General features: G+C 49.3%; 1 protein-coding gene across 1 annotated transcript in view; it reads right to left on the reverse strand.

The window, feature by feature from the left end:
* Positions 1–623: 623 nt before the first annotated feature.
* MFHAS1 (multifunctional ROCO family signaling regulator 1) overlaps positions 624–19,989 on the reverse strand; it is a 43,316-nt gene continuing 23,950 nt past the window's right edge. Inside the window, exons 3-4 of the mRNA XM_074228230.1 lie at positions 2,144–2,270; positions 624–1,297 (exon numbers count right to left, since the gene is read on the reverse strand). Coding sequence (XP_074084331.1) covers positions 1,264–1,297; positions 2,144–2,270 — 161 coding nt within the window. The 3' untranslated portion in view covers positions 624–1,263. The remainder of the gene's footprint in view (positions 1,298–2,143; positions 2,271–19,989) is intronic.

Genomic DNA, 19,989 nt, shown 5'->3' on the forward strand with positions numbered 1-19,989 from the left:
GTGGGCCTCTCACCCGCCCCTGCCCCACATTTATGGGTCTGAGTCCCCCAGAGGCTGAAGTGGAGCCAAGACTTGATCTGCATGAAGGATTTTTGTTTTTATCTAGTGGAAGCCTGGTGTCTCCATGGGGAGCTCTGAGGGATGCTGGGCTCTCAAAGGCTGTGCTCGTAGAATGCCAACCCTAGAAGGGCCTATGTTAAGCTGGAGAGGACAGACAGCATGGAGGGGCTCCTGAAGGTTGAAGCTGGAGGATGAGGAGGTTCAGAGAAATGGATGGCTGGCGCTCTGTCTACCACAAGGACACAGGACAGGATGACTGACTGAAGCATCTCCTGCATAGTGGCAGCAGGAAGGGGGACGGATGTCCCTCCAGGACCCAAGGACCCTCCTCTCTGATTCCATGGGGATAGACTAGCAGCAAAGAGTGAACAGAATGAACCGGAATCTCCACCCAACCCACCATGGCTGCACATGTATGTCTGAGCATGGCTGCATTGAGGGATGAGAAACCAGCAAGTCAAGAGAAGGAGACCCCGACCCATGAAGGGAAACAAGAAACCCACCCCTCATTGGCACAGTTCTCATGCAGAATATTGCACCCAGTGTGAACTAATGCTAGAAGCTTTCAGCTGTATAAATTTAAATGTATTTTCATATTATAAAAATAAAGATAAACATATACATATTTTACACTGGTCATTGCTCTGCAGCAGCGGTGAGCTTCAGGAAAGGGTCTCTGGTTCCCATGGAACAGAACTGACTTTAGTGTCTCTGATCCAGCCATCTGGGCGGCAGCTATGGCTTATGTGTGCACAGAAAACAAAATCCCTGAGTGGCCATTTGACCTTCCTTCCTTCCTTCTTTCTTTCCTTCCTTCCTTCCTTCTTTCCTTCCTTCCTTCTTCCTTTCTTCTTCCTTTCTTCCTTCCTTCCTTTCTTTCTTTCTTCCTTCCTTCCTTTTCCTTCTTTCCTTCCTTCTTCAAGTAGCTCTTCCTTAGCAGATCACAGTTCGAAAGTTCAGATTGTAAAACATTTGCTCCATAGTCTTTCCCTTTCCTTTCTTCCGCCCTCCCTCCCCAAGCCCTTTTTTCCCAACTTCATTTCCAAAGGTTCCAGGTTGTCCACTCCATCTTCTGAAAGTACCTTCCACATCTGTCCATGCTGGGAGACCAACAAAGGCTCCATCCCCCAGATGCGAGCCAAGATGGTCCAGATGGGTTCAGGGCTGTCTTCCTCTTCAGGAATCCCATTGCCCCACTTGCCATTACTGGTTTCTGTGCTTTTCACCAACATTCTTCCTGTGAACAGTGGAGGGAGGAAGAGAAGATGCTGTTAGGGAGAGCAAGAATAGAGAAGATCGTTTCTGACCCCAAGAAAAAGAAACAGGTAGTGGCCACTGCTAACCTGGAAAATGAGATTAATATCTCAAACTTGCTTGGCTCTGTATGGCTTCCTAAGAACTAGGTAAGTATTGATTTATTCCAATCTGACAATTACCCTGTGAGCTAAGGCTCGGATCACCTTACAGATGAGGAAACTGAGGCAGATCCAGATTATGTGACTTGTCCAGAGACATGCAGTGAGTGTCTTAAAGGGGATTTGAACTCAGGGATTTGATAGCAAGATCAGTCCTCTGCCCATACACAATAATGCTTAAGTCTCTAGGTGGTGTGGCAGGTCCATAATGGACTTGGGGTCAGGAAAACTTGAGTATGAAATCTACCCCAGACCTCTGTGAACCTCAGATTCCTCATCTGTGAAGCAGGCAGTCATAATACACCCTACCCCCACCGATGAGAGCATCTTTGTAAAAGTGATTATCACACAGCGGGCTCTCCATAACTGAGCATTCCCTCCCTTCTGCCCTCCTTAGACTTGTATCACCCAGTGGTGATGGAGTAGACATCTGGAGAGAGACACCAGGCAGGGACTCACCTAGCAGAGAACCTGGCTGGGGGGGGGGGAGATCTAGATAGTCCAGAAATTCAGTGGAATTTTGGGAAAAATGTGTTTGAAATGGTAATAATAGTAATAATAAATAATGATATTCATCAGCATTTATAGAGCAGTTCAAGATTTACAAAGTGAGACCTCCAAGGACAACTGATGCTGTGGAAAGGGGTAAGGGTAGGGGTAGGACTCACTTGGAACAAGGGCTGATCACGGTGGGCGTTGGGGGGTAGACCAAGGCCACGTTCACTCGCTCACTGCCATTTTTGGGGCAAATGATCTCAGCGACACCTTCTGGTCTGGGCTGACTCAGCAACTCCCCTGCAGGAGAGAAGAGAAAAAGGGTTTGGTGAGTCTGGGAGAAACAAAGGCTAGGAGATTGGGGTTGGGTAGGGAGCCCCCAGCTAAGGCCAGAACTCAAGCCAGCAGCCAGGCACCCAGCCACCTGGCACCCAGCCACAGCCCCCATTCTATGGCCTCCTTCCAAGTATTTCTTGGCATTGCTACAGTCAGGTGAAGCTTCCTCCACCCCCCCTTTTCCTTCTTTCTTTTCCTGCTTTTCTTTCTGTTCCTCCTTTCTTCTTCTCTTTTTCCTCTTTCTCCATCTCTCTACATTGTAAGAGGACCAGCTTCCCTTGTCCAAGCCAACCTCAGCCACTATGACCACTGACCAAGGTATCATGATATGGGCAATCCATCAAGGCCAGGCCTGGTCAGCCTAGAGTCAGGGAGGATGAGACCACAGAGCAGGGGACCAAGAGACTGGAAGAAGTTAATCGGGTCACTGGAGACTTCACTATGGAGAAGCTTTACCATGAACCAGCTGACAAAGGACTACCCCCGGCCTGTATCATCTGACTTGATCATAGGGATTTTGGAAGTCATTGGGAAGCCAAAGCCCACAGAGGGCAGGAGGTGGATACAAAGCTCAAAGAATGCGGCAAGAGTCAAATGATGCCAGACTTGATGCTCTTCCAACGGCACCACACTGCTAACTCTTATTTTGAAAGGAAACCAAGGAAACCCATCTACAAATGTCCTCTAATCCCTCCCTGAGCCCTTAGGCTTTGTCCATGGACCACAAGCTCCAGCAGAGTCAGAACTGGCCACTCTAGGAGCTGATGCTCTGCCTTAGCCGAGGGAATTTCCTCACCTGGGAGTGCCCTATGCCAATCACTTTATAGGTCCAGACCACAGAAAGATGGAAGAGGCCCATTGCTGCTCAGGACTGAGGATATAGAGAGAAAACAACAAACAGGCCATGGCTTCAAGAGTCTACATTCTGCTGGGTTTATTTTTGCTGTATCTTAAAACCACTGGAATATCATTTGAAGAAGGGAGAGAATTAACAGAATGGAAGGATGAGGAAAGGCTTCAATCAAGGAGGAGGTGAGCTCCACAGGAAGAATCCCAATAGGCAACCAGGCAAAATGGCTGAGTAGATAGAGAGCCAGTTTGGGAGCTAAGTAGAACTGGGGTCAAGTATGACTTCTGACCCATTTTTGGCTGTGTGACCCTGGCCGAGTCACTCACCTCTAGGTGCCCAGGCAGTTAAGACTCTAAGTCGAAGAGATATCCAATGACATTGGTAGAGGGAGCTTTTCCATCTTCCCTCTCATCTAACTGCAATGTTCCCTGGTTCCTTGTCAACAAGGGAGATGAGGGTGAACTGGAGACCTCTTCTTGAAGAGCACCAACCATCCCTTTAACAGACCTCTCTGACCCTTTGGCAGGAATTGAAAGTTGCTGGCCCAGAGTGGGCAGGCTCCATTTTCTTCCTTTTCTGAATCAGGCCACCCTTCCCCTTCTCCAGTTCTGGGACAGCTCTCCTGTTTCTCACAGGATAGGGTTCAGCATCCACAGCAGATGGCTCTCTGAGCACTCTCATCTGGCCTTGTCAATGGTGGCCAAGCACTCTCACAATTCCCTCCTTATCCTAGGTTTCACCTCCCTGTGAGCCATTTTTGTTCTGTCCTTTTGAGCACAAAGACCATTCTTCTGGGCAGAGGAAACCACCATAGATAGACATTTCTGCCTTCTCTCAGCCTTCCATTATCACCCTCCCATTCACCCCCATCAGCCATCCTATCTCTTCTTGGACTCTCCTCTATTACCCAATAACACTTACAACCCCCCCCCCAACTCCCATCTCATCCCCATCCTCCCAGCTGCCTCTTCTTCTGGGGTGGGGTGCCAAGCTGACACCATTCCTGCAACACTGTGCCAGGCTGCAGAATCAACCCCTTCATCCCACCTCAGTTTCCATATTCTGGACATGCTTATTCCAAATCTGAGGTGGTCAGGGAGCTCCCTGTGCATCCACATTGACCTCCTTAGGCCACTCTTCCTCACCTTATATACTTTTCATAAGCACTTTTAAGGGCTAATGTTAAATGCTTTACATATATAACACACACATAATTACAGATTAAATTATTTATATAATTATATTCTATACCACACACACACACACACATACACAATTTCATTTGATTTTCTGGCTATCATCAGAATTTTATTCTTCAGAGTTTACTGTTCCTCTGGGCTAACTTCTCTGATAGAATCTGATTCCAAGGAACCCAATGCTTCCTAAACCCTCTGAAGTCTCCTCTACCTCAGCCTACAGTGAATATCAGTGTTAGCCTGTATTTCTTTCTTCTCTCAGAAATTATTGTTTAATCACAAAATCCTATTTTATTTTCCCTCAATTACATGTAAAGACCATTTTTAACACTGATTTAAAAAAAATCTCTCCAAATTCTAAAACAAACTGTATTCTGATAGAATGTAAGTTCCCTGACAAGGATATTTTTTTTTACTCCTTTAAGAAAGTTAATTAATTGATTTTTCCCACTACATGCAAAGATAGTTTTCCACATTCATTTTTGGTAAGTTTTGAGTCCCATATTTTTCTCTCTTCCCTCCCCCCCTCCTCTTGACAGCTGTAAGCTGACATAGGTTATAGATGTGGAACTCTGTTGAGCATATCTCCATATTAGTCTTGAGGACAGGGATATTTTAATGGTGTGTGTCCCCATCAGGTGGTACACTGTCCACGTGGGAGCAGGCTTCGATAAATCTTTGTCTACTGATGGACAGAGGGGTCGCTTCCCTCCAAGGTCCCTATCCTTTCTACCCATTGACTAACTTCTTTTTGTTGGTGGGTGGTGAGAATCAGAAGCAGAGTGGAATGTTCCCCTCAGAGGCCTTCCCCTTTGGAAAGACAAAATGAACATTAAAGCAGTTTGAGAAATGATCCACAGTTCTGCTTTTGGGGGTGGGGATGGCGGGAGGAGAGCCTGCTCCATTGCTCCCAAGCTAAGATTCTGGCCCAGAACCCAGAATCTTCCACCCAGAGGCCCAACAACAGACTCTGATGATAGCATCAGGGGATCCCCTGGTGAGAGGTTGCAAGAATAGCAGTCAAGATACCCAGAAACTTAGGGGATAAAACCCAGGGGTAGAATCCTAACCCAAGTCATCCCTGCTCTTCTCTGACTCTCGGTTTCCCCATCTGTAAAACAAGGAATCAAATTGCTCCAGAGGTCCCTTTTCGCCTAAGGGCTGAGAGCCCAGAATTCAACATTAAACAGAAATTCATCTGAAAGAAGGAAAGATAAATTCAGGAGCAGATGTGGTTGCCCCGGCTCTGGCTGGCATACTCCTTCTGTCTCTTCTCATAGACTAGCTTTGTCTTTCCTTGTCCTCCTTGCCCATGGGTCCTCTTATATAATCCCTCCCTCCTCCCTTCCTCCTTTTCTTCCCTTCCTCCTTCCTTCCTTCCATCCTTTCATCTTAGAGTGGAATGGGGCACTTTGGGAGCTGAGGCTCTGTGTAACTTGGGGATGGGAGCTGATCATCATCATTAGAGGCTCTTTGTAGAGTTTTCTGGAGCAGCCCCTGGGGACCACTCCCACCCCCACTGCCCCTGCCTTGCCTCTCTTGAAAACTAGTAATTCTGTCTAACTTCTAAATAACTAGCTGGAGTATCAGTGGAGCTCTAAAGTCAGTCACCCTCATGACATGAAAGGGGGTCCGCTGCCCCCTTGCTCCCTACCGCCTGCCCAGGCTCAACCTCTGGAGTTGGCCGGTTGGCCGGGTTTTACTGTGAAGAGTTTATATAAATACAAACCCACCCAAGAAAGGAAAAGTATTTCCCTTTTTCTGTCCTGGAGAAGGTCCCAGCGCCTTGGCCAGAGATCAGACAGGCTTCCAGATCCAAGGGGGCCCGGCGCAATGGGAGGGGAGAGCAGCCAGCAGTCTCTAAGGCAGCTCAGGGTGAGGAGCTGGCCTGGGACGGCGCTGGCTCCTTATTTGGAGAGGGCAGCAGGCCGGCCTTTGGGAAAGTGGCAGTGCCCCAAGCTACCCACCTGCCCAGCCCATGTGCCTGCTGTGTTGGGGAACAGGGTTCAGCCTGGGCCTCCTCCATCCTGTGGTGGGTCAGGAGGCCAGAGGGCAACTTTGGCACACTTGGGAGCCTGGGGTCCGGCCCTTCTGAGCTGCCTGGCTCATCAGCATCACTGCAGCTACTAGGGGAGGAGGAAGAGGAGGAGGAGGTGGCCACAACCCCTCCTTTCTGATCTCCCTGGATCCCAGGGCGCCCAGTCCAGCCTCAGACACTTACTAGCTATGTGACTTTGGGCAAGTCGCTTAACCCTGACTGCCTTGCATCTAGGGCCATCTCCATGATTCCTATCTGGTCACTGGACCCAGATGGTTCCAGAGAAGGAAGTGAGACTGGTGACTGAGTATGGCCTCCCCCACTCAAATCTAATTCATGTGCCTGTCATGGCATCACCTCCCTGATGTCATGGTCTTTGAGAAGGAAGAACCACCTGAGTAGGGTGAAGACTTTGGGGAAAAGCCCCCATGGGAGTGCTCCAAAAAAAAGGAAGTTGGCTCCTCTGGACCAAACCACTCACAATCCAGCTGGGCCAGCAGCAAGGGGGCTCTGGGCAAGATGATCTAAACACCATCCTTATGTTCTTATGTTCTCCCCCATGCTGGCCCTCCAAAAACCTTCTCACAAGTGGATGAGGCAGAGTGGGCTTCTCTCCAGTATACACCTGAAAGCTTCAGTCCAATGTGTCCAGGAGATCTGGGGATGACCCAGGACCATCTCCCTGAGAGTTCCTGCATTGTAATGCCAGCTAGTGCCCACCTCCCTATCCTTGAAGCCCTCTCCTGGGGCTGGCAGCAAGAGGATGTTTGCAGCTGGTCCGCTCTCTCTTACATAACTGTTCATCCCAGCCAAATTCCATTTCACAGACAAGAAGGGGGGGCCTGGGAGAGTAAATAGAAGTAAGTGCAGAGTGGACTGGCTGTGGGGAAGCCTGGGCATCAGGGACCTGGGGAAGGCAGCCCCACCATGGAGGGATTCTGAACAGGCTGAATTCCCTTCCAGAGCTGGTGATCATCAATCCCTGTTCGTTAGTCTTATTTTATAGCACGCACTGCATGGTTAGTTTCCTAAGCATAAAAAACAGCCCCCCCCCCCCCACTGCCCACACCAGCCTGCCAGGCTTGACTTCTCCTGTTGGGATTATCAAAGGGATTGGCTTCTGGCCAGCCCTGCAAAATCCCAGGCACGCAAAGAATGTCATGCAAGTTCCCGCTCCGGTCCCTGGAGACGTCCGCTAATATTAACCCCATGCCTGCAGGCCAAGGTCACGGTCCAAACCCGGCCCAGGGCCAGAGTCTTCTTGCTGCTTGGGAGGACTCCATGAGAACCTGGTATCTGAGAAACACAGGCTTCCTTGGGGAGCCTCCAGGCCACCCCTCTCACCCGACAGATAAGGAAACTGAGGCCCAGGCAGAGGCCAGTGAGAGAGGGAGGCCTTCCCCAGCCCAAGGATGCTCTTCAGAAACTCATCTTTTCTCTCTTTACCTATAATTTGTAGCGAGAACTTAGGCCGCCCCCAATGTACTTAAAACAAATCAAACACCTCTGGCAAAGAGCTTGACAGCTCCTGGCTTTTCTGAGGGACTAATGGTCCCTGGCCTGGGCCGAGGTTTCCTGGGGGGGGGGTCTCAGCTCAGACCCTCATCAATAGGCCAAGAATGGTACAGGGTTGGGTGGGAGGGTTCAAATCCAGCTGCTTCTTTGTCTATGACTTTGGGCAAATTACTTCTGCAGTATGATGGCCCAAGTTCAAATCCAGGCACAGACAGCTATGTGACCCTGGGCAAGTCACGGCACCCTGTTTGCCTCAGTTTCCTCATCTGTAAAATGAGCAGAAGAAACAAATGGCAAAGCACAAGAAAATGCCAAATGGGGGCATGACTGACGAGCAACAAAAATCACTTCCAGTCCTTCTCTGGAAAGGCAAGGGCTGGGCTCCTTGTCCCTCGAGTCCCATTCTAAAGCACTCGAGGCCCAGGACCAAGTCTGCATTAGGCGAAGCCCCCTGAGACAAGGCAGGGAATGGAAGGAGGGCAGAAAACCAGACTGGACAGAGCCTCTCTCTCTGTGTGTGTCTGTCTCTGTCTCTGTCTGTCTGTCTCTCATATACACCCAGACCCATCTGTACTGTGAGTCTTAGGGTCAGAAGAGGAAGCAGAGCAGGCCACACAAAAGCTAAAGATCCTGTAGTCAGGAGAGCCCTCCCATGCTGTCCTGCCATGCCACATGCTGTTTTTGGATGGCTTCTCCGGGCTGACAGCCAGGGCTCCCAGGATGGCCACTGTTCTACTCATAGCCAAACAAGCTTCCCCAGAGATGAGGAAGACCAGGCACTTGATACAGAAAGAGCCCACCAAGAAAACCCTTTCCTTCCCCAAAGAACCCTAGAGCCCACAGCTCCCTCTCTGCCCCATGGACCTTAGTGCCCATGCTGGGGCCTGCTGACCCCCCATGCTGGTGAAGCTGGGGTGAATGGACACATAGACTGTCCCCACTGAAATCAACATTAGAGACCACCTGGTTCGATCCCCTCATTGACTGAAGAGGAAACTGAGGCAGACAGGTGAAATGACTTTCCCAGGGTCAACCAGCTAGGACATGTCTAAGGCCAGATTTGGCCTCAGATCTCTTGTCTCCAAGTTTAGGACGCCCTCCATTGAACCACTTTGCTACCTCAAAGACCAGTCATTAGTGGTCTGATGTGAAGGGGGCTGCCTTAGGGGTCAGGCTGTCCTGATCAAGGCTTGCAGTGAGAGCCCAGCCAGAGGCTCTCCCATCTGACTTCCCCACCCAGATTTTGAGGGGACCCTGTAGTCACCCATGAATTGGCTCCATAGGAGGAAATTTAAATTGTGATCACTAGTTGGTTTCCCACTTGGTACCCTGGGACCAGAGACCCAGAGCTCAAAGGAGCCTTTGAGCCCAAGGGGGTCCAAGCCCCTCCTTTGACAGGTGAGGAAAGGGGCCACAGGAGGTTAAAGTGATGGAAAGGAGAAGGATCCCATGGTGGTCACTGCCACAGAGCCTGGCCAATCTGGGCTGCCTCCATCCTCCCCATAGCCGGGGAGGCAAGTGCTAGGGTTCTCCCCATTTCATCAGCCAAGTCCCAGCAGGACTGCAGCTCTTTCCTCTAAGGTGGGCAACCTTGTCTTGATGCTCAGGAGACTTGGAGGGGCATGGGGTGCTTCACCCACCTCATGTGATCCTCAAGTCTCCCTGGGAGGGGGCAGCTCCTCAGATATTATCCCCACTACAGATGAGTAAAAGGAAGTTCAGAGAGGCTGTTGACTTGCCCATCCATGGTGTGTGAGAGCCTTCAACCAGTGGGGCTCTCTGTTAGGAGGGCGCTATCTTAGCCCTCCTCCAGTGTTAATGGGGATGGCCCTGAGATGCCCAGAAACATTCCCTGCCCTCATTGAGTTTCCATTCTACCCTTCCTGGATGGAGATGGACCTGTTTTTACCCAGTCTGGCTCTGCTATGTGCTAGCATCTGCTGTCCTAAACTTGGCCAAGGCCCTGTCCTGCAAACCACAGCTCAGCCCTGGCTCCAGATTTCTGCCTAGTCCCTCCCTTAGCCTGGGGTCCTGGGGCAACTTCCTATCTCTCTGTGGGACCCCTCAGCTCTCTTCTTACATAGTACTGTGGCCTCTCCTCTATCTGGGGGCCTCCAGTCACCTCTGCCAGCCTTGGAGCAGGGGTAAGGCATCCCAAGCCACCTTGCCCTCTCTCCTCCCCATGGGGAGGAAGTTGGTTGACAGTCCAGGGGCATAGGATACACTGACACAGGGGGCAGGTCAGAGAGAGAGAGAGAGTAGAGGGCAGATGAGCCATTCAGAGCCAGGGGCACCCAGGCATGGACCTGCACCTGTCCAAGAGCTGGGTGTGTCCTCCATCCCTACAGACTGAGGCTTTGGGAAAGTGTTCTGGGCCAGGAGAAGCCTTTGTCTCCTCTTGGCCTCAGTTTCCTCACCTATAAAAAGGAGAGAAAACTGCCTCATTGTGGTACAACCAACATGATGATGATGATGATGCTACTACTTAGAGCCTAGGGTCTGCAGATTGCTCTCCTAAAAGGATCCCCGGCAGGAAGTTAGTCCAAGATCTCCTTTTTACAGACAAGGAAACTGAGGCTCCATGAGGGAGGCCAGTGCCAAGGGCAGGGTTTCTTCGGAGCAAGCTGCCCTGACCTGTCTGTCCCCACGGGGAACAGGAACTGCTCTTTCCATCATGAATTTTTTATGAGACCACAACTGAAAATGGAAAAGAAATACTGAGCATGGATGAATATTCATAAGCCTGCCTCCCCCTCTTCCCTCAGGGCTTAAGGTTGCTGAGTGGGGCTCTTGGTGAAAAATTAAAAAGCATCTGTGTGACTGGGAGGGCTGGCAGCAGCAGAAGTGGGGGCCCTGGGGGGTACTCTGCCAGGGGGAATGCTCTGGTTTTGCTGCCCCCTTCTAGCCAACCCCTAAAAAGATCTGCTCTGTGGGGACCCCAACCAAAGATCCCACTGCTGGGGGCCCCAAGGAAAGAGTGAACCTAGTAAGGTGGAGGGGGGTGGGGGGATCTGAAGGGGGATGCACTGGCTTGCTGCCCTCTTCTAGCCAGCCCCCAAAGGATCTGGGGACCTCAAGGCAGGAGTGAACCTGGTGAGGTGGGGGGGTGAGGGGGGATGACTGGCCACTTGGTCAGCTGCTGAGGACGTGCAGTTCCTGGGGCTGGACCTGGTCCTTCTGGGGGACTGTTTCAAGAAAACAGCAGCAGGTTCCTGCTTCCCTTGGCTGGCAGTGGCTTCCACATAGAGTGCTCCCCTGTTCCCCGCCCCCCCACCTCATTTCTTCCTGCAGATTTCCTGGCCATGCTCCAGCCTTAGGGTACCTGGACACAGCAGGAATTTAATAAATGCTTTGTTCTTTGGTCGACTCATTTCTAAGTAGGATGATTTAATGCTTTCCCACCGGATATTCAAAGCTGGGAGGGCTGGGGGCTGCAGACCTTTAGTTAAATCACCTCTCATCTGACCAAGCCCTCTGAAATATGCTGGACAAGTGGCCACTGAGCCTCTGCTTGCAGCCTCCCAGTGATGGGGAGCTCATCACCTCCCAAGGCATTATCAGTCTCTGCTGAACAAACTGTAATGGACACTGAGGACTGAATCACTCCACCAAACTTGTGTAAGCTTTGCCTGCACGGCTGAAAGGACTGGCCGGCCCAGAGCGGCTCCAAAGGGCTCTGCTCATGCCTGCAAGGGATGACTGGGTCGGCCCTTGCTTCCTGTCCAGAGACCATCAGTAAGAGCCTGCTCAGGTACAGGAGAGGTGCCCCACCCACTCACCTCATGGGGCCAGGGGAGGACGAATGTCTGGAGAGCTCCAGGACCAGAAGCCTGGCCAGTCCTTGGTCCTGCTCTTTCTAGACTCCAGATTGGGGGCGGGGGTCTGGCCTGTATCTTCTTATCTGCAGACTGTGTTTTCTTTCCCCTTTCACTAGGACAGAGGTCTGTAGGAATCGGTGCAGAAACAGGATGGGAAGACCTGAGTAGCCGAGGGTTGTCTCAAGCTGCCTGGCAGGAGGGCCAGTGAGGAAGCAGCCTGGAGGAGGCTCAGCTTCATCAGGCCCTGGCAGCATGGGTCACTGAGGCCAGGGGACTCAAGGCAGTCGAGATCCCCAAAGCACCATGTGGCCCTTGACTGTCCCCTCAAAAGCATTGTGTCCCCCCCCACACACACACCTAAAGGGAGAACTGTACTGATGAGCAGTCACTATAGTCAGAATCCCAGACTCTTCTCCCTACCTCACAGATTCCTTTGTTTCCTGGACTTCAGAGGATGGGATCAGAGGTCTCGGTTCCTTCCTGCTCAGGATCCTCTGGTTTCCTGAGGCCCCTCCAGGCTTTCACGTTCCCACCCACCCAGGAAGTAGACGGTCATTCCTGGAGGTTACTAGCAGGGGACAAGCTGATGGTCACCCAAACTCAGTGTCCCCTCATTAAGTCATAGGTCATGCCAATCTCTTAGCCTGAAATGCATTTTTCCCAAGTAAAGGAAGTCCTAGATGCTGGCCATGGCCCCTGAACCAGCAAGACCCAGCTGTAAAGATGGACTTCAGCCCACTGGTGAGAGCCTACAGAGGAGAGGGGGAGGGAGAGCAAGCCTGCTGTGTCTACCCACAGGCCCAGGAGTGCCAAGCAGAGGTGGCGCATGTCCCAATGGGCAGGGGCTCTTAGCCTCTCTGTCTCGGGACTGTCCACTGCCCAGTCATAATTCTCCATTAAGGACAACCCAAAAGTGCTTCATCCATATCTAACTATAGCGAGCTCTATTATAATCCACGTGTACAATTATCCAGAAGAGGATTCTTGTAGTGAGCTAGGGCAATGATCAGAGTGAGGGTCATGGGGCCAGAACCAGGGTCAGGGAAACGGCTCGCTGACCCTTTGCAAACACAGCAGTCACTGCTTATAAAAAGAATTCTGGTTCCCAGTTAATTGGGGCATTCCAGAGAGAGGGCTCTGGGAAAAGAGATGCCAATTTAAAACAAGATAGAGCTTATCAAAAGGGAAGGCAGGATAGGGCCAGCAGACTGGGGTGTAGGACCATGACAGAACAGTACCACACATAACAATGGCTTCAGAGAACTCTGGGATGACTTGTAAGGACGGATGTGGAGAGATGTTGGCAGGACCAGAAGAAGGGTTTATACAATGGTTTATATGACAATGGGAAGAAAGAATGAACCTCTCCCCACAGCAGCAAACAAATGGAGAGGCAGCCAAAGAGGAAGGGGTTGAGGTGATGACGATGTGGCCACAGCCCTGTGGCATTGTGGAACTGGGCATCCTGATACAAGGATCAAGGAGGGAAGGGTGAACTAATTACTGAATAAATACCCATCAGGGTCTCTCAAAACTGCACAACAAAGTTTAGAAGGGGACACACAAACACACAAATAGCAGTTACTGTTTCTACCCTAAGAAGTTTTAACTAATATTTTTGAGACTGGATCTCCCTGTCTTACCCAGACTGACCTCAGATGCTTACTAGCTATGTGACCCTGGGCAAGTCACTTAACCTATTTTGCCTCAGGTTCCACATCTGCAAAATGGGGATCAAAATAACCTCCCAGGGTTGCTGTGAGAATCAGGTGAGATAATAATTGTAAAGTGTTTAGCACAGGGTCTGGCCTATAGGGAATTCCTTATAAATATGAGCTATGATGATGATGTGATGGTGATGGTGATAGTTAAAATCCCTATACACACACACACACACACACACACACACACACACACACACACACACAGTAATGATGTATGTGAAGGTGGGTGCGATAGCTAAAAACTGGAAATATAGCAGAAATCTGTCAAATAGGGAATCACTGAACAAATGGTGTTCTGTGAACATCTTGGAATCTTCCTGGGCTGTCACTGGCCAATGGGTGGGCGACACAACTTGCATAGTATGTCGGTTGACAGCTTGGTTAGCTTTCCTAAATTGCTTTTTTTTTTTCTCTTTCATTTCATCCTCTGTTACAAGGGAAGGAATAAGGAGCAGAAAAGAAGATATGAGAAAGAAAAGAACCTCACTGAAGCCTTTAAGAAATGTGTGGAGAGCAGACCAAAGGCATTGGAGGGAGCCCCAGAACATCAGGACAGCTTTGAAACTCATGCTGTAGGTCAGAAAGGTTGTGGTTTCATGGACAATCATCTTTTCTTGTTCTTCCTTTGTTTATAACAATGCTTGTGTTTGTCAAGTTCAGAACGGCAAGAGGAAAAAATGAAAAATAATAACATTCAAAAGGAAAGGGGGGGCTCACAGGCTCCTTGGATCCTACTTGGAGCTGGTTTGCAAAAGAGGGGGTCCATTGCTTGCTTCTGATCTACTGTGACCCCAACAATGCATTCCTTAGGGACTTAAGGTCACCATTTGTCTTTCTTTTTTAAACAATAAAACTTTTTATCTTTGGTTTTTATATTACTTATGTTTCCTGGTTCTCTCAGTCAACTTCCTCCAAGAGAGCCTGTCCTTAGAACACAATGCTGAAAAAAAGCCAGATCTTCTAAAATTTTGGTGTATGTAGTATTTCATTTCCAGTGTCCCCCACCCTCATCTTTTGGTTTCAAGAGATAAATAAAAAGTCCAGAGTCAGGACTGAAGGTCTCCAGTTACTGCAGGGCACCGTCCCTCAGACACATATGGGGTAAGTAACCAGACCTTTCAGAGTCACCGAGAAAGTGCCCATCTAGGCTAGGCTCCCCTTAGTAGCTGCCAAGCCCAATGACATCACAGATCTAGCTTCTTTCCCTGATCCCAATAAACTCTGGGGCTGTGACACAGAAGGTGGTGGGGTTGCATTTTTAAGCAGTCAACAACAGACTCTTGGATCAGTGGTCAACTGGCTTGGGAGCCTAGAGGCTAAGTTTCAAGCAGTAAAGCAAGACTTTAGAAAGAGGAGAAAAGCAACCCCTCCCCCAGTCACGCAGAACCCAAAGGGTGGGCTGCCTCAACCCTGTCATGTGACCTTGGACAAATCCCTTCCCCCCTCTCAAGCCATCATCTCCTCTGACATGAACCTGGGGGGGGGGTTGGTAAATGGGTTCAGGTCCTGAAGACCCAAGGGTCTTGTATACAGCAAGTGCATCATAAAGGCTTAGTGAAGCTCAGACTGAATTCAGCAAACATTTGCTAAGCCTCAGCCCTTAGAGCAGGTACAAAGTGGTGGGGTGGGATGGAACTGTTTTATTTTGAGGCCCCCAGTTCTGATGATTTTCCACAAGGGAAGAAAAAGAAGAGAAGATGTGGATCCAAGGTGAAAAGAACCATCTTTCTGGTACTTTAAGGGAACAGACATTCATTAAGCACCACTGTATATGGCTCCTGAATCTGGGCTCTACACGGGAAATAAGCTCATCTTCTAGGTACTTGCCAGGAGACAGAGACCTGTGGGAAATTGTGTCTCACTTAAAAGAAGCAACACAGTGGCCGATCAAAGGAAGGATCCAGGTTAAGGTCCAGGGTTGGCTCTGATGGCCAGCGTATGGGCCCACAAACGTCGGCTGACTGAGTACAGTACAGCTCTAGTTTTAAAATGGTGCCGGGCAAAGAGGAATGGCTGTCACGGAAGACTCCTCATGTCATCATCAAAGCTATTTCTCTATGGGAGAGGAGACCCAAGCTGACCCACCGGGGAACCAAAGACAGAATGAGACAAATTAAACATGTAAGGGAAAGTTCTTTGTCCTCTGAAGATTTTGGAAAACTTGGTCAGGGAGAGTGACCTATCTCCTTGAGGTCCTGGACCTTGGGAAGGACGGATGGAGGAACAAAATCCCCAGAGGTCTTTGCTTGGTCCTGTGCATGTATAGGACCCACTATGTCTGAAGGGCTGCCTCTCAACCTCCCTGCCTCATCTACCTTGTTTTCCATGAGCCAAGAACAATTTAGCCCAGGCTAGACGCCCCAAATAAAAACAAGTCCCGGAAGCTGATCGCTGAGAAGCTTCTGGGACAATGTCACTTGTAGGCAAGGCAAGGAAAACAGGACGTCCTGGTGTCTCTGAGGAAACAAAGACTTTCTAGGCTAATACTGGTGCCTCTAGGTTTGCATGCCCTTTGAAGGGAGGTGCCTGGGTCTCATCTATACCCCGGCTCTGGTTGGGCTGCTGCTTTTCACCCATCTTTGCTTCAACGGAACTGAATAGGAGAAAGTCCCAATGGTAATATTTTCCTGATGAAGCCCATAGGATACCCACATGCCAGTCACCTCAAAGGTAGTGAGCAAGCCACCCAGAAGGGTGCCAGAAGTGAGTGATGGAAACCAGGGGCCACATGAAGCAAGGCCTACCCTCAACAAGTTTCCATGTTCTTGGCCATGTTGGGCAGGAGTGGGTGCTCCAGACCGAGTACCCGGCCTCGAGCACTTTCTGACTGTGGATCATGGCCAAGGCCCATGAGCTCTCATGATCTCATTGCCCATGCTGACTGCCAAGCTCTCCTAGAGGACAGAGGGGCTTTGCCTCTTTCCCAACATCACCTGGAGTCCATGGCTGAGCACCAGAGGGAAGGGTCTCTGGCCAGCCTTCCTACTTCTAGGGGAGGCCGGGATAGAAAGCCTTCTTTTAGACCTCAGAGCCAGATCAAAAAAGACTGAGGGCAGAGAGCCAGCAAGTCAGAATCACGGCCCTGGGGCTGCTCAATTCAATTAGAAACCAAACATCCATCTATACCACCATGTGGCAATCACCGTACTGGGCTTTGGGGGGTACAAAGATACACAAGAAAAAATCTCAACTCTGTGGTTCTAAAGGAGCAAAAGCATCAGTCCAGACCTTCCATTTTACAGATGAGGAAACTGAGCCCCGGGGATGTGTTATTACTTTCCCAGGGTCACCCAGGCTCTTTGCCATCAACCCTTTTCACTCATGAGCACTGATCTGGCTCTAAGGTCTCAAAGAAGAGTTTCTATTCTGGCCTCCCCTAGAGGCAGGAGGGCTGGCCAGAGACCCCTCCCTCTGGCGCTCGGCTACAGAGACCCAAATGTCTAAGGCTAAAAGGAGGGTGTCAGCTTTATGTTTTTATAGAAGGGCATGACATTGAAACTGTGAGGAAGCAGATGTAGTAGGGTGATGCATCATGGAGACAGAGAGAGGCAGAGAGACAGAGAGAGACAGGGAGAGAGAGGAGACAGAGACAGACAGACAGAGAGACAAAAGGAGACAGACAGAAGAGAGACAGAGAAACTGAGAGACAGAGAGAGACAGACAGAAAGAGAGAGAGGAGATAGAGACAGACAGACAGGAAGACATAGAGACAGAGAAGAGAAAGAAAGAGGAGACAAAGAGACAGACAGAAAGAGAAAGAGGAGACAGAGACAGGGACAGAGAGAGAAAGAGAGGAGACAAAGACAAACAGAAATACACACACACACACACACACACACACACACACACACACACACAGAGACAGAATCAGAGAGCAAGAGAGCAAAAGAGAGAAACGCATTAGTCTCAGAGAGAGCCAGGAAGACCTGCATTGACATTCTTGCGGTTGCAATGGTATAATGACCCAATCAGTATGAAAAGGCATTGAGACTGTGGATGCCCCAGAAAGAACCTCTCAGAGTCAGCCCCAGTTGCAGAGCAGGAGTTGATCTGGAGGGTAGAGATGCTTCGGTCCCTTGCCAGCGATTGCACAAACTAGTGAAGTCACAGATCCAGTTTAAAAAAAAAAAGGAAAGGAAAGAAGAAAGGAAGGAAGGCTGGGATGAGGAAGTATCTATTAGGACCTCCTACATGCCCCATCTCTCTGTGGTGCATTGATTATACACCATCTACCATGGGCATCAGCCCCTGTGTTGATCTCTACAAAGAGAATCCTGGGAGGGAGGGAGCAGAATGATCACAGGCCCATTTTGCAGAGGAGAACGCCAAGGCTTGGCCAGGGAACTCATTCAGGGGCATGGAATTGGTGAGTGTCCCATGGGGACCCAGGTGTCCTGACCCCCAGGCCAGCAGTCTGTCCACTAGACTGGATTTCCACCTACTAAATCCCATCCTTCTTTCCAGGCCCAACTAGGGCCTCCAAGAGTCAGCCATCTCTCAGGTTTTCTCCCAGGGGAGGACAATCCTTCTCCCAATGAGAATCACTTAGCGCCAGGATATAACAGGGACAGGATTTGAACTCAAGTCACAAAGACTCAAAGCTGAATCTTTCTACCCACTCTGACAGTCTGTCTCTCATCTAAAACCTGGATAATCATGTTTACACAACAGAGGGTATTGGTTTTCATGTTTGTTAAAGAATAGAAAGTGGTTGGGAAAAGTCATTATCTGAAAGTAAATAAATGACCCCAAACCCGGGTAGCCCTTGAGAATCTCCATCTGTCGGGCAGAGTAGGGTGCTGGGGAATCACTGCATTCATTTGTTTTTAATCCTCTTCTCTCAGGAAGCTATCACTGTCTGTGGAGCTCTTGGGGTCTCTGCTGTGGGGACATAGAGAGTGTGGCTCTAAACCTGTTTCCATCCTGCTTACAAGGGCCAGGTGTGTAGACAGATCCTTTCTGGGTGTCCTGGAGGGGACACAGAGTCAGAACAGCACACCCCGCACACTTCACCCTGAGTCGCTCTCCCAGAGTCCTGGTAGGGAGCACGAGAAGGTTTGGGGGCCCGGCCCTCTTTTGCGTTCATGAGTTTTGGTCCCGTCTAGTTTCAAATGTTTATTGGATATCTAGTTCAAGATGTCAATAGGCCATTGAAGATGCAAGAGTGGAAGTCAAGAGAGAAGTGAGGGCTGGACCAGTTGATCTGAGAATCATCAGCATGTTGTCAATCAGTCATTTCATGACTCTATTTGGGGTTTTCTTGGCAGATACTGGAGTGGTTTGTCAAGTCCTTCTCCAGCTCATTTTGCAGATGAGGATATCTGAGGCAAACAGGGTGAAGTGACTTGCCCAGGGGCCACACAGTTAGCAAGTGTCTGAGGCTGGATTTGAACTCAAGGTGAGTCTTCCCGACTTCCGTCCCAGCACTACAACCACAATACCAGCTAGCTAGTTTGCCATATCCTAAGCAATTAATCAATATTTTTGTGTTTGTCCTTTCAGCCAACCATTTCAGTATCACCATACTTAAGGCACACACATACACAGTCATATTGCAGAAATTTTTTTGGCAGAGAAAAAGGAAATGCTAAACAATCTGACTAGGATGATCTAATATACTAAAAATGACAATATTATTCCAATGAATTTGTGGATTTAATGAGACACCCAAGGGATGCTTCATGTAATCAGATAAAATAATGAAACATGCTTGGAAGGACAAACAGACTAGATTATTGAGAAAAACAAGGGTTGGGACTAGAAGGAGACTTGCACAGGCAGATTCCAAACCATACAACAATGTGGTAAATGTAAAACAAATTGATATTGGATTAAAAAAAAGAACAAATCATAAAATCATTCCTGGAAGCCTACTATAGTCAATGTACTGGCTTTTGATAAGCAACAAATCATAAAACACAAGGAAGGAATCCAGAAACCATAAAACTGTTGGGAAAATAGCAATTTGCTGATAAATGGGACTCTAGCCATATCTTGTACCATTCATTCAAATAAATCCCAAATGGAACAATGATTTAGACATAAAAGAACATAAAATCAGATGCTTCAGTTTGAGGGGATACAACTTTGTGCAGAAGGATCAAGGCAAGCTAAGAAGGGAGTCACACCAACTGAAAGAGGAGAGATCAGAGAGGGCTTCGTGGAGGAGATGGCCCTTGTCTTGAGTCCTGAAGAAGAGGAAGATTCTGAGAGGCAGAGATGAAGAGAGAGGGCCCAGCAGAGGTAAGTTAGATGGTTAGTTTAAGAAATGGCTACAAGTCCACTTTGGCTGGAAAGCAGTGTACATGACAGAGAGTACAGCTTGAAAGATTAGCTGGAGTCAAGTGACGGAGGCCTCTAAACACCAATCTGAAGAGTTCCTATTTAATCCTTGAAGTAATAGGGAGCCACTGAAGATGTTCAAGGGGAATATATCTTCAGTGGCTGCATTAGAAAGAGAGAAATTTGGAATCAAACAGACCAATCAGGAGACATAGGTGAAAAGCCAAGTGTGACAGTAGCAGGAGGAAGAGAAAATAAAA

This window comes from Macrotis lagotis, chromosome 3 (assembly GCF_037893015.1).
Source record: "Macrotis lagotis isolate mMagLag1 chromosome 3, bilby.v1.9.chrom.fasta, whole genome shotgun sequence".
Lineage (NCBI taxonomy): Eukaryota > Metazoa > Chordata > Mammalia > Peramelemorphia > Peramelidae > Macrotis > Macrotis lagotis.